The following is a 14173-nucleotide window of genomic DNA, read 5'->3' on the forward strand; positions in this document are numbered from 1 at the left end:
AGGGGTCTCTCCAATTCCTATGATCCCTGATTTCCATGATTAAAAACCCTCACAAATCCATAAGAGGATTAGCTAGTGGGGCATATATGGAGGTTTGGTTTGGTTTTGTCTTAAAAAGGGCCAACAAGCACCTTTGAAATAGTTCAAAATCCATGACCGTCTCCTCTCTAGGGGATATGAGGTCTCCGTCCAGACGTGGAAAAAGTCACCGCTCAGCACACACCCCAAGAATGTGTGTGTGGGGGGGGGCACCCTGACAACCCTACAGGTGGAAACCGTCTTCCCTCGGAGACACTGTGAGGAGGAACACAACTGGCACGGGGGTCGCACTCACGGAAACGCTTCTTGCACTGCTCACACTGCTCTGGGCAGCTGTGGACATTTCTTCCTTGGACACTAACTTTCAAAACATCGGTCTGGAGAAGTCTTTCTCTGACTGAAAATACAATATTGTATTTATCCCACGACCCTGGAGCCCAGGATTCTTGAGGGCAGCTGAAAACCACCTGGAGGCAGGAGCCCCTGTCACCCATAAGGACATCGCGGGTCCTGACTGTGTTAATCACCGTAAGTACTCAGTCAGGATCTCCCCAGAGAACAGACAGAGAGTTAGCCTCAATGCCGTGAGCACTCTGAATGTCTCTTTTTTGATGTGTACACTTCGGTGTCTCCTGATTCTGACTTGGTGATCTGGGAACGTGCCACACAAGCAATGGGTACACCAGTCTCTGCAGCTGATTTTAGATTCCATCACTCTCTAAATACTCAATTTTGGGAGGCACATATTCTCTGTATACAAAAATATTCAGAGACCCTAAATTGAACCCACTAAGCAAATCACATTTTGAGAAGCTTATTAAATCTTTCACTCCTTCCAACAGCTTACTAAGACACCCTGAGCAAAGGTGGTTATTTTCCCATGTCTCAAATACAAGGACACTGCATCAGGTATCCTCTTGGTAGGTGTAGTCCGAGTGCATTTCCATTTGATTTTAAATATGAAGATCTAGATTTTTTTTTAAATGACTTTTCATCTTAGACTTCCAGATCAGCCTAGGATCCTACTGAAAGACCTAAGTTTTCTAAGAGAAAACAAGATTCTATGATTTATGTTAGAAATTTCTAAAACAATATTCAAAGTGGATAAAATAAAGTGGAAACATTGACAAACAACACGTGCCCACTTTTTAAAACACGGCTCGCTTACCTTGGCCAGCTCTCATCCAGGGGCTGTGAGGAGTAATTGGCTCCGAAAGTACTACCATCAAAGTGAAATTTTTTAATAAAGGAAAAATAAAATTAATGGGAAGTTGAAACCGAATGAAGGCGGCAGAATTGTGGAGAGTTAAACACCTGAGTGTCTGGTTCTTATCCCTCTACACTGACAGCTCTTCCTCTGCGCTCTCTCTGAAAGCCTATTGGAAAATTGCCCCCTGGAAAGCCTATTGCTCTCACCAGTGCCCTCTTCGTGTGATTCTTGTGGGGTCTTTTGTTTTTTGTTTTTTTGCCTGCGTAGCATCTTTTGATTTTGAGAACTGCCCTGCCCTTCACCCCCAACCTGGTAAGGCCATCCTTCTGCACAGGCCCCTCTGTCCCATGGGATAGATAAGGCTCAGTATTTCTGGTCAAGGTACCTTATAGCCTCAGAAACAGTGACTGCCTAAGGGATGGGCTCATGACACAAGCCCGAAGAGTGCTTCGGAGGAGAAACGGGAGTGCCATCAGCTGGTGAGCCTGAGAGTCCTGTAAAGGTCTGCAAGAAGAGAAAGCCTGTCCACACGGGAAGTCAGCACAGACGTGGCACCTCGCAGACAGTCTCGATGCTATCAGATGAACCCCCGGATTGAGCCCTTGGGCTTCCAGTGACATAAGCCAGTGAGTGTCCTTTTCTCAAGCTGAGGATTCCCATTACGTATAGCCAAAAGCGAGCTGCGTTAGATTTGTGGAGAAAAGCTAAGCTCCTTGGGTTGTCAGGGGCTCCATTGTATAAATTCCGTGTTCTTCTGGGGGTCTAGCATGCCTCAGAACACATTCCAGAGGCACAGAGAAAAGACGTGAAGCCATCTATCTGTGTGGAGGGCAGGAGAGCTGTCTGGTTAATTAAATTAATTAAACGCATAGAATAGTTTCAATCAAGGGGCGCCGCCTCGGAGGTGCAGTCATTTAAATGAGCGGCTCTTGGGTTCTGGCTCAGGGTTGTGATCTCAGGGTCGGGAGACTGAGCCCCATGTCGGGCTCTGAACTTAGTGTGGAGTCTGCTTGGGTTTCCCTCTCCCTCTGCCCCTCCCCCTGTTCTTTCTCTCTCTCCAAAAAAAATCAATAAATCTTAAAACAAATCTTTTTAATCATAATATTCTCCTGCTAAAAAATCTTTAATGATCCTCTGTCACGTGCTTGGGCTCAGGACGGAGCGGGAGGGGCCTATCCTGCAGGCCTGGGCTGGGCGTCCCAGAATGCGGCACTTGTGTAAGGTGGCACTCAGAGCTTCCCAGTGATCCGGTGTGAGCGGCCTCCTTTGTGAGGGGAGGCGTCATGATCCCAGTTTCACCTTCCGTGGATCCGTTTTGCCCCACCCAGCTAGCTTACGCCTTCAGCTGACTCCAAGTCAATACAGCAGAAGAGATGATTTTCAGAAGAGAACCATTTCTTCAGCATTAACTGCCAGGCTTCAGGGTGGCGAAGTGCAGACTAGAGTAGCCACAGGAGACAGGAGAGGTGCAGGTGGTCATGACAAGCACCCCCTCCCCCGCAATGAAACCCTCCAGCCCCTTCACCAGCAGAAGGGAGGGAGGGGGCGTGGACGCCCCCGGCCCGTGGTTATCTCGCTTTCCCTTTCCTGCCGTTGGATGTGTCTCCATCCAGAAAAGTGTCATTTCACGAAGCCAAAGCTTACTGCTTCCCTCGGTACACGGCCGTCCTCAGTCCCCATCACTCGTCCCGCTAACCAACAGCGAGCAGGGACACAACGGGAACATCATGATCAAACACCAATTCCTTCAATGTGGGGGTTCCAGGTGGCATTTCAGACTTTCTGATACATAGTAACGACATGAACACGCAGCAATCTCCTGACATGTCTTTCTTATGGGGGCTGGCCCTGCTGCCCGGGCCAGAGCGCAGCGGCTACCGACAGGCTCGATGGCCCTGCTGACCTGCTCCACTCTGCCCGGGTCAGGTTCACCCCTCCTTAGGTAGCCGGGTGGTCCCCACTCCTGCAGGTCACTGGGTCAGTGAGGAACTTAGCTTGCACACCTGACGGGCAGCTTACTCCAGCCCAGAACTCCTGAGCTCAAGCCCTCCCCTCAGCCTTCTGAGAGGCGGGGGCCTAGGCATGCCACCACGCCCGGCTGGGATTTTTTTTTTTTTTTTAAGATTTTATTTATTTATTTGACAGAGAGAGATCACAAGCAGGCAGAGAAGCAGGCAGAGAAAGAGGGGGAAGCAGGCTTCCCACCGAGCAGAGAGCCCAACACAGGGCTCAATCCCAGGACCCTGAGATCATGACCCGAGCCAAAAGCAGAGGCCTAACCCACTGAGCCACCCAGGGGCCCCCCCCAGCTGGGATTTTTAATATGACTGAGCTAAAGCACCAAACATGAAACATTGTGACCTCTGAGCATTCTTAATCCTCACTGTCACATTCTCACTTACTGCATATTAAAAAAAACCCAAGAACTGTTGGCATCAAGAGAACCACTAGTGTTATTGGCTTACAGTTAAAGTCAACCAAAGGGTGGGGCTCCTGGGGGGGCTCAGTCGGTGAAGTGTCTGCCTTCAGCTCAAGTAAGGATCCCAGGGTCCTGAGATCGAGCCCCACGTCAGGCTCCCCGCTTAGCGAGCAGTCGGCTCTCCCTCTGCTGCTCCCCCTACTTGTGCTCTATAGACAAAAATAAATAAAATCTTAAAAAAAAAAAAAAAAGGCCAACCTAAGGACAACCTAGAAAAGATTCATTTCTTCTTCTGAAGATTTCAGAAAAGTTCATTTGGGTGGCTCTGACGGTTCTACCAGACTGAGAGGTCCTACAGAACAACCTAAAGATGGGGAAAAGAGCCTATTTGTAAACCCGAATTTATCATTAATTCAACAAGCATTTTTGGAATGCCTACCAGCTGCCAGCAACCAAACAGAAAAGCAGCTGGCAACAGGGTCTTCAAAGAGCCAGCCCAGTTTCTCGGCCATCCACGCGTCCCGCCCCCCTCATCAGGTAGCGAGGTTGAAGATGATCCCACCTGCACCTCTGTATCTGCCCCCACTCCCCACCCCGCCCCAGGGCCCTCCTCCCCAGCTCCTTGGCTGCCTCCTCGCCTCCCTCCAGTCCTAATGCTCCCAGAGTTCTGCGGCCCACAGCCTCTCAGCCCACACTGCTGGCAAAGGGAGCTGCCGGGGAGAAGGGCCGCAGAATTGCCAGGTGTCCCGCTGCAGGGAGCAGCCCCAGGGGCCTGGACACACTTGGGGAGGCGTGAGTTGGGCTCACCCTCGCCTCTGGCTGGTCCGGAAGCCCAGGAATTCACAAACCCAGACCCCCAGCTGCCAAGAGTGCACAGACTCCAAGTCCGAGTTTCCTGCTGCCCCTTCAGCTTCGCCACCAAACATACTCCAGACTCCCCCTGAAAACCTTCTCCTCCTCCTCCTCCCCCCTGGCACCTCTACCCCTTTTGTAATCCGTCCACCCGTACTTCACCAACCAAGGTGTTCCCCAAGTGCCTACAGCTCAGAGAGGAAACTCTTCCTCATGTTCCTCCCTCTACCCACCAACAAAGGGGCGCCCTTACTCCTTCTCTGCACGGACAGCGGTAGGGAAGCTTCTTACTCACTCTTCCCCAGAGGAAGGGGAGTAGCTCTTCTGCTGATAAGACAGGACATCTGTTGGCCCACGTACCCATGGGTGGGGTCACTGAGCCACAGAAGCGCCAAAGAGTTCCACCCTCTCTTCTGGGCTGCCTGCCTCGTGGCTGGAGAGCACAGCCAGGCTTCTCCTTTTGGCTTCCTGTTCCCCTGTGGTGAGGGCACCTGGGGCAGGGCTCAGGAGCGGCTTGCTCCAGGCAGCCTGGATGCTGGCCACGTTCTCTCCCAGTCTTGGGGAATCTGGGTCCTCCTAGGGCCAGCATTTTCGGGGCAGGCCTGGGACCTCCCGGGGTGATGGATCTCCGAGTCGGCTTAATAGAACCTGCCACCGAGACGAGTTCCAGGGTCAGATTTAAGACCTAAAGCTGGTCACAGTTTGGTTCCTTCCTAATTGCTCAACCATGTCTTCACCATCGTGCTACTTCCTCTTGCCCTTTCTGCCTCCCGACTATGTCCTGCTAGAATACATCTTACATGTATTCAATTAAAATTAATTAAATTAAAAGTCAGAGGTTTGGGAAAGTGTCTGAGTGGGATCCTCTGGAGTCCCTGCGTGCATGACGGCGACCTCCTGTTTCCCTCCGCGCGTGAGTGACAGCAGGGTGGCATGGGGAATCCTGAAGTCTGAAAACTCTACATCCCACCCCCATTTCCTTGTCCTTCACAGTGGAAATCACTGATGGGTATTAGGTAAAAACTGGGTGTTGTGATCAAATACATTTTGTTAGTCCTGGCGAGAGAGAACGCTTCTTAACTGCACGGCTTCTTGGAGCCCTGACTTCAACGGTGAGGCTCGGGGTGGGGGGAGAGAGAGCAGGGCTTCTCAAAACTAACAGGCCATGTGTGTCAAAGAAACAGTGTTCTATAAACCAGTGCCCTAAAATTCTCATCTCATTGTGTGAGAAGAATCAGAGCAGAGCCTGTTCCAAAGAGGAAAGCCATTCCGAACTGTGGCCGGTCCTAATGCCTCTCCTCGCGACTGTTCGTGCTGGTTTCCCGGATGCCCTATGCTCTTGAACCTTGCTGGGAGTAAAAGTCAGAAATTTTCCAGATATCTATTATTTTTCCCTCTTTCTAAAAATACATTTAGAGGAAAGCATTTTCTATGATTCTTCAGTGTGTCTCCTTCTTTCTCAATGTGTTATCCACAGGGATAATATTATGTTAATTGCTCAGAAATTCAGCAAGATGGTGTTTGGGACCCATGTCTGTGGCCCTTGAGCAGTGAGGAGGGTGGTGAAGGCATGAGCACTTGGGAAAGGGTAGAAGAGCCTGTATTCTGAATTCTCAAGCCCGGGCCCCAGCCAGGGACCAGGCAGTCCCTCTCCTGGAGGGTGGCCCCAGGCCAGAGCCAGCTGGACAGTGTCCTGGTCTTTGCCTCTGGTGGCTGCCCACGCAGGCAGCAAAGCCCACAGCACTTGCCTTCACTGAGGCCATGGCTGCCCACTGCAGAAGGAATCTCTCCATGCCAGAGCTCTGCCCACTGTGACTGCCCACTCTGGGAGGAAGCCGGAATATTTATTAAACAACGTTCATTTTATGTGTCATAGGATGGAACCCTTGTCTGGTCCTCTGGTCTGCCTCTTCTAAAATAACTTCCAAGCCAAGAAACAGCTGAAAGAAAAGAATTCTGAATACAGTTTCTCTTTTTGTTCTAACAAATGTTCAAATCAGTGTTAAAACTCGCAATGGACAGAAGCAGGAGACAGACGTTAGGGAGGTAACAGACACATGTGAAAGGCCACCATTTTAAGCAAATTATTTCTAAATGCATGTGGCCATGAAAGGAAAGATGGAATCTTTCTCTAACTTCTCCTGACTCTATTAGCATCTTCAATATAAAATCATCCCTCTCCTGTATTTCATGGGAGCTCACCGTCCCTGCAGGAGAGACGCGCTGTCCATTTACGGACAGCCCCAGCAAATGTCCGGTCCCCGGGCCCGGGTTAGGTGCGCAGGAAGAGCATATGGAGCGATGTCTCAGACCTGTACTGTGATGAACTTTAATTTATCTGCATGTTTGACTTTTGCTTCCCCTCCCCTTTGGAGGTGACTGGTTTTCTGCGGTTGCTCCCATAAGGTGACCCGTACATGGGGTCAAGTTACACCCTAGAGGAGATCACCTGGCAGGAGACGGAGTCCCCTGAACATAGGTGTAGTTGCTCCTTCTGCGACTCTGCACAAGACATTCCCTCTACCTGGGGCATTCCCTCTCCAGTAGCCTTCCTCTCTCCATACCACTTACCACCAGTCATTTGCCTAAATGTGCAGTCATTTGCCTAAATCGTTGTTTTACCTGTTTGCCTCTGTCCCTTCCCCCAGACTATAAACTCATGAACGCAGGGACACGTCTTATTCACCATTGAGTCTCCTGTGTTTAGAACAGCACTAGTACAGGGGGCGCCTGGGTGGCTCAGGTGGTTAATCATCTGCCTTCCGCTCAATTCATGATCCAGGGTCCTGGGATCGAGCCCCGTGCTGGGCTCCCTGCTCAGCGGGGAGCCTGCTTCTCCCTCTGCTTCTCCTCCTGCTCCTGCTCTCTTTCAAATTAATAAAATCTAAACAAACAAAAGAACAGTATTTGTACAGAGAAGGGACACTGTAGATATCCCTTCTGATCTCTTCTGATCTCTGCTGAATACAGGACTGCATTATCCCCTCACTCGTGGCTTCTCCTTCCAGTCTCGGATCTGCCTCCAGGCTGCCTTTTCTGGGTCCAGGCTGCCCCTCCTATGAGCTCACGCAGCCCTCGCGGTCTCGGCAACAACTCACCACACTGTGCTGGGAGCACCCTGAGCACTGCAAGGGCAGGGGCCAGACACTGGTGAATACTTAAAATGTTTCCCATGTGTCACTTTCCTTCGATCCCCTCCTCTTCTATGTTATTCCTTTGCTTAAAAAGGCGGTGAGCGTATGTATATCCTTAGACCACACTTGCTGCAAAAAGGATCCGAGATAGCTACAAATATGTATTTATAAATATGCCACATACGTACTACAATATTCAGAGAGAACACTGACGGGAGAAAAAGAGAACTGAGAAATTGGAGAAAGACATATTTAAATCAAGCAAAGAAACACTCAAAGCCTTTTGCTTGAGAACTCCCCGCCACCTAGACCATGGTCAGATGCTCTCACGCCACCCGTGCATGCGCACCAGCAGGAGACTCGACAGGCTTCACCTCTCCCTCCAGCGTTCTGTGGAAGTGAGGACACATTCCAGAAGAGAACCTGCAGGCTCAGTCGTCATCTCCACCCTCCCTGACAGTGGTCACAAAGTACACAAGGACTACAAGTCAGGGTCTCTTGTGGACCAAATGTGCTGTGTCCCTGGGGGCGAAAGAGGGGAGAAACGGTTCTGTCTGCAGGTCCTACACCTCCTCCCCCAGGGCCTTCTTACGGGTGTGTGAGTGTGTGTGTGTGTGTGTGTGTGTGGCCCTGGGGCTGACCCACCTAGTGGTGCGGGGAGGGGAGAGGCCCAGGCACGGGCTCAGCTTGCCCAGGGTTGAATTGGTGACCTTTCAACCTCAGCAGTGGCATCTCAGACAAGTGACTCTGGACGCTCAAGTTTCCTCCCTGGAAAACGGGGGTTAAAAAGAAACGAAAATTCAGTAGTTTTGAGGACTAAGTGACACATCAATTGCCCAGCACAGTGCCTGGCCTGGGTAGGTGCTCAGCAAACATGCATGCCCTCCCCCCACTTCCTGGTTTCTCGAGAAGCCAGCTCTGCCATCACTGCCAGGAATTGGGCTCTGCAGTAACACTCACCCCGCCTTCCTGTGCCTTCCCTCACCCGTGAGGAGCGTGCAGGGAGAACTCCGGCTCTGCTGGCACACTGCTTCTCCATCCTCTCCCACAAAACCCGGCTCGGTTCTGTGTCCCCAAAGCCCTGAGCACAGAGCTGGTGGCCCAGCAGTGCCTGTCCCTGACCCCCGGGGCCCCGGCCCTGATCAACGAAATTGCCAGGGGAATTCGCAATCTCCTTCTCCTTATTCCTACTTAACAGCATAGGATTTGGGGTATGCCGGGCCTAAGAATTTTCCTAACTACCAGCTTTTTATCTTGGGTGTCATTTGCTGAGTTTGAAACTCCATAAATAGAAGATCCTATGAAATTTCCTCTTTAAGTTCTAATGGCAGTTCACCAGGTCAACAGAAATAAAAATCAGTCACATACCTGTTTTAGCTAGACTATCTCTCTAACTTGGTTCAAAGTCAGGTGTCGCTCTGACCTGGCTGCTTTCTGAAGAAGAGCCGAGGAGGCCTTGCAACAGGGCTGAATTACAGCTTGTTTATGTTCCTTTCCTTCACTCAACTCAACTCTATCTGTGTTTTCATCAAGTAAATACCCATGATGATCTTACCAACTTTTAGCTGTGGAGATGTTTCTAGTTTCCAACTCACTTATTTTTATCGCCTCCATTCATCAGATAAAATGAAGGCTCTGAGGCCAAAGGGGAACCGTGGGGAAGATAAATCCCGAAAACCTTTCAAACATTTTAAAATTCATACTCCCCCCACCCCCCCACCCCAGACAATGAGAAAGGATATTTGTCGTCCTGGCTTGTCCCCGGACCTTCGGTGGAGAGGGTGGAAGCGGGTCCTGGCTGGCCTCTCCACCAGCCCGTGGTGGCGGGTGCCGCGCACGCTATCAGCCTGGTGAAGGGAGGGCTGCAGAGAGAAGGGACAGGAGTCGGCCCGTGACTGTGAAATTGCCACTCACCGTCAAGAACAGCAACAGGTAACAACAGCAGATGAAAAGACTGATTTCAGCTTTCTACAAGTGTTTACGACTAGGCCTCGAGTCAAGGCAAATCAAATCATATAGCACGTGGGGCTGTTTCCATAAGGTTACAGAGCAATTTAGAACAGTCTTCAGTGTGTTAAGGTGAAAGCTGAAAGAATGTAATATTACAATTTTAATATTAATGGTAATATTAAAACCCGAGGCAAGACCACGGGTTCATACATCACACCCCAGACAACTCAGAAGTACCCTTGAAATGCACTTATCTAAGCCGGAGAAAGGCTGGATACGAGAATGAGAATGGGATACCTACAGACCATGGACTATTTGTCCTGCACAGAGTCTTTTTAAAATTTTGACTGAATCAACAATGTTTAAAAATTCAGGGTTGAGGCTTCCAGTGAAAAACCCGAACCCTTTGCCCACACCAATCCCACATTCCCACGTAGCAGAAGGGACAGAAATCGAGAGTGGCTGCTCTCTGTAGGTGGGATCCCCATTCTCGTGCTTTTAATGCTTACACCAGACCACTGGGTTGACGTCCTGTGTCAGACATCTGAGTCTGTAGTCCCTGAGTTAAGCAAAGAGAGAAGAAATACTACCCCAATACAAGCTGAAAATATGCAACTCATTCCCCAACATGGCACAGGTGAAACACAAACAGATTCAGGGTAAATCCATGATCAATAAATCCAAAGTCCTTTGTTAGGGGAGGCTTGGCATACATTCGTAACATTTTTGGGCTGGCATCATAAAAGGCAATTTTTTGGTTGTCAAAGACCAAACGCCAGGCGTGCCCATTATATCGCGCATGTGACATGCGTGTAATGTGTACACACTATTCTGCAAGGGCCGTGTTTGTGAAACAGCTAAAAACAGATTTTATGTAAATGGAATTATGTAAATAGTGAGCTTACTCTGAAAGGAATCATACAATGGAATATGGTTTTCTAAGGGATCTGCTTTTAGCTAAGAATGGGTCATTAATTTTTTTTTTTGTTAAACATACGGATTTTCTCACGCTGGATTTGGGGATGACTCCTCTCTCTAGAGCTTCAGTGGGCTAATAAAATGTCTGGGCTAACGGAGTCTAGGTTCTACTCTATTTTTACAACCCAAATCTGTTAACTCTTTTTTTTTTTTTTTTAAGATTTTATTTATTTATTTGTCAGAGAGAGAGAGTGCACAAGCCGGTGAAGTGGCAGGGAGAGGCAGAGAGAGAAGCAGGCTCCCCGCTGAGCAAGGAGCCCCATGTGGGACTCGATGCCAGGACAATGGGATCATGACCTGAGCCGAAGGCAGCGGCTTAACCCACTGCGCCACCCAGGTGCCCCAAATCTGTTAACTCTTAAAGAGATCTTCGTGAGCAACAACTTTTTTTCATGGAGTGAAACAGCCACCGTGATGGGTAAGCAGGGCGTCGGTCTCGGGGGATCTGCACACCCCTCCAGGGAGTGACATTCTGAAATCCCTTTGTTAATCGAGAGGAGACATGCCCACACTTTTTCAGAGCCTGTTTACACAGCAGACATAAGGGACAGATGACTTTGTTCCAGGATGAAAGGGAGGATTCTCCCGTAATGCAGCTAATGTTCACGACGGTGATGTTACATGTACCTGAAGACACAGCATTTTCACTGAGGGCTCTCAGAGCACAAACACTACCACACTGGGCTCTCAGAGGCCGGCCTACAGAGGTGGGCTGAGGGTCTCCAGAAGCGGTTCCGAAAAAGCAGAAAGTTCTTAGAACATTTTAGAGACTTCCTACGACACGCGTATGCGCTATTTACACTTGTGCCTCTTTTGCATTCGTCCCCAGGGGCCCAGATCCTGTAACTGCTACTTGGACTTCGCTGGGGGGTGGGGGAACGGCCTCTGCTACCATTTTAATTTTCTTCTCTTCCTTACCGTGGCACTACCACACTCTCTATCCCTGTGGCAGCTGAAGTCCCTCCAAACGATATTGGGCTATTTAGTCTTTCCGACTCACAGGGACCGGCCTTGCTCATGAAACGAGCTCAAGCTGGGGTTCAGTCAGGGAAGCCGGGGACCAAAGTGGACTTGGAGCAAGGAAGCCCATGAAACACTATGGTGTGATGCTTGCTGAGAGCTAAGACTCTGTTATTTAAAAATGTATTTCTGGGGTGCCTGGGTGGCCCCGTGGGTTAAGCCTTCAACTCTTGGTTGCTGTACTCAGTGGGGAGTCGGCTGGGGACTCTTCCTCCCCACTCCCCGTGCTCGCGCTCGTTTTCTTTCTCTCTCAAATAAAATAAGTAAAATCTTTAAAAAATGTATTTCTTAGATCAACTTTAATACACAAAAGAAACAGAGCCCTGACACGCTGAAGGCCAAGTATGTCATGCTTTCTGTTCCTTTTCAAGTTTTATTCAGCTTCTACAAGGCTCAGACCCACAGAGCACATCTATTTTTGTGGTCTGTAGTCTGTACTCAACAGTATTTTGTAAACAGTTTTCTGTATACTCAGTAACCCTTACAGTTCCTAATTCAGCAGGTGCACAGTGCTCTACTTCCAATGTTCCTGAGGCCTTCCATGTTGCAGTTCAAAGACCACGTGGAGTCAAACCATTCCAGCCCAGAACCTTTCCTTACTGGCAAGTCACTTCACCTTATCTGTAAAGTGGAAATGATGCTGCCGATAACTTCCCACAAGCTTGTGGAGAAAACAAATTTAGATCATGCACTTGAAAGTTGCCTTATCCCAGGGATTCTGGGTGTTACCAGCTGAAGCGTCCCCTCCCCCACCCCAATTCACACCCCCCAGTGTGACTGTCTGTGGACCTAGAACCTTCAGGAAGGTAATGAAGGTGAAATGAGGTAATGAGGCTCTCATCTAACAGCTCTGGGGTCCTTATGAGCAGAGGAAGAGGCAATGGGAGCACATACACACAGGGAAGGCCGTGTGAGGACAGGAAGAGAGGCCTCACCAGAAACCACTTCTGTTGACACCTTGATCTTGGACGTCCAGCATCCAGAATGGTGAGAAAATAAATGTCTGTTGTTTAGGCCACCCAGCCTGTGGTATTGTCAAGGCAGCCCAAGGCGACTAAGACCACTGGGCATGAGCAGATGACACATGCCCAGGGGGATGGACACGGAGAAGCACCTTGTCAAAGGTGAGGCCACCCTGAGTCCCTTTTGGGATGGCAAGAGCAGCACCACGGTTAGGGGCTCACCCAGTATTCTGAGCCTCCCCAAGGATCCCCGAGGGACCCAGATCTTCATTGGGCAACCATGCCGGGTCACCTCTGAGAGCTGCCACCTGGGGATGAAGAGAATGTCGGCAGGGCCCCGTGACTGGCTTTGGCCAAGGGCTCATGAGCAGACATGATACACATTTGTCCAAACAGAAACTGTCACACTTTTTTCCTCCTGCCGTGAGAATTCCATGACCCAGCTAGGGATACTCGCTCAGCCTGGGCTCTGCAGAGGGAGAAGCATGGAGGAGAGCCACAGCAGGTACGGTCACCAGCAGCAAATAGGAGTCAAAAAAAAAAGAAAAGGTTTGCTCAAAGTCCCGGCGTTTCAGGAATGATTGGTCCACAGCGGAGCCAACTAATATGGTAGTGACAACAGAGAGAGGCCGCGGTGAGATGGAGAGTCCTGTTTTTGTTGAGGAGCCCCAAGAGGGGTGCCACGTCCGAAGGGCCTGCAGATTGGCTCCTGCATGTTTTGAGGATGGCCTCAGGCTCAAACTGTGCCCAATGCCATCCTGTTTCGGAACACGGGAGCCAGACACCAAATGAAGAAGAGAAGGCTTCCGTGCCTCCATCTACAGAAGTTCCTCTCCCTTGAGGTCGGGGCACCACGGCCGGACCCCGCAGGGAGACCACGCACATGCTTAGGGCAGCAGCAGGGCAAGGGCGACACAGAGGAGGCAGGACCGATTTGAGAGGACACCCGAGGACGCTCCAAGTGCCATTGTGGGAAAAATCAGAATTAAGCTGGATTTCCTTTCCTTTCTGTTTGTCCTGGGATGGTGCACTGGTTTTTACTCTGAAATACAGGCACAGACGGGAGGTCCAACAATCTCTGCGGGGCCTGGGCGAGCACAAGTCTTCACACGGTGCCCCGGGCGTGAGGGAGCAGATGGAAACAGCGCACCGCAGAGGGGCCCGGGTCAGCAGCCTGACGACAGGGTGTGACACCGGGATGCTCACCCGGGACCCTCACCCGGGACCTCACCAGCGAAGGGGCAAGCTGCCAAACTCAGCTTCACATTGTGATCTAAGTGCCAGGGGCTGAGTGTGGGAAGAAAGGACGGTGTGGTCACCCGAGGCAGGGCAAAGTGCCCAACTCTGAGAGAAGGCCGACGGAGGATGGCGCGCAGCCCACGGACCTCAACAGTGGGGGGCAATGAGCGGGGCTCGGGGTGCGGAGCAGGGGTCAGAGTGACTCCTGAGTTGGCAAGTAGACAGCCACAGCCAGTTCTTAACTAGTTTCTGTGGGTGGCTTTGGGGGGAAGGAGGTAGGTCGCGAACAGTTCAAGGCGCTGCTGAGAACTGGCTGTCCAAGTGCACACAGCCCTGCTCTCAGGCTCCCGACTATTTCTGAAGGTGTCTC

The 14173-nt window shown here is 50.5% G+C and overlaps 1 protein-coding gene across 3 annotated transcripts in view; it reads right to left on the bottom strand.

Moving 5' to 3' along the window:
- Positions 1–14173, bottom strand: part of CRTC3 (CREB regulated transcription coactivator 3) — a 92586-nt gene that overhangs the window by 26931 nt on the left and 51482 nt on the right. For all 3 annotated transcript variants that reach the window (XM_032836944.1, XM_032836945.1, XM_032836943.1), the window contains exons 3-4: positions 9397–9516; positions 1208–1269 (exon numbers count right to left, since the gene is read on the bottom strand). In XM_032836944.1, coding sequence (XP_032692835.1) covers positions 1208–1269; positions 9397–9516 — 182 coding nt within the window. The remainder of the gene's footprint in view (positions 1–1207; positions 1270–9396; positions 9517–14173) is intronic.

The sequence above is a fragment of the Lontra canadensis genome, unplaced genomic scaffold (genome assembly GCF_010015895.1).
Source record: "Lontra canadensis isolate GAN:19392208 unplaced genomic scaffold, GSC_riverotter_1.0 scaffold94, whole genome shotgun sequence".
Classification (NCBI taxonomy): Eukaryota; Metazoa; Chordata; class Mammalia; order Carnivora; family Mustelidae; genus Lontra; species Lontra canadensis.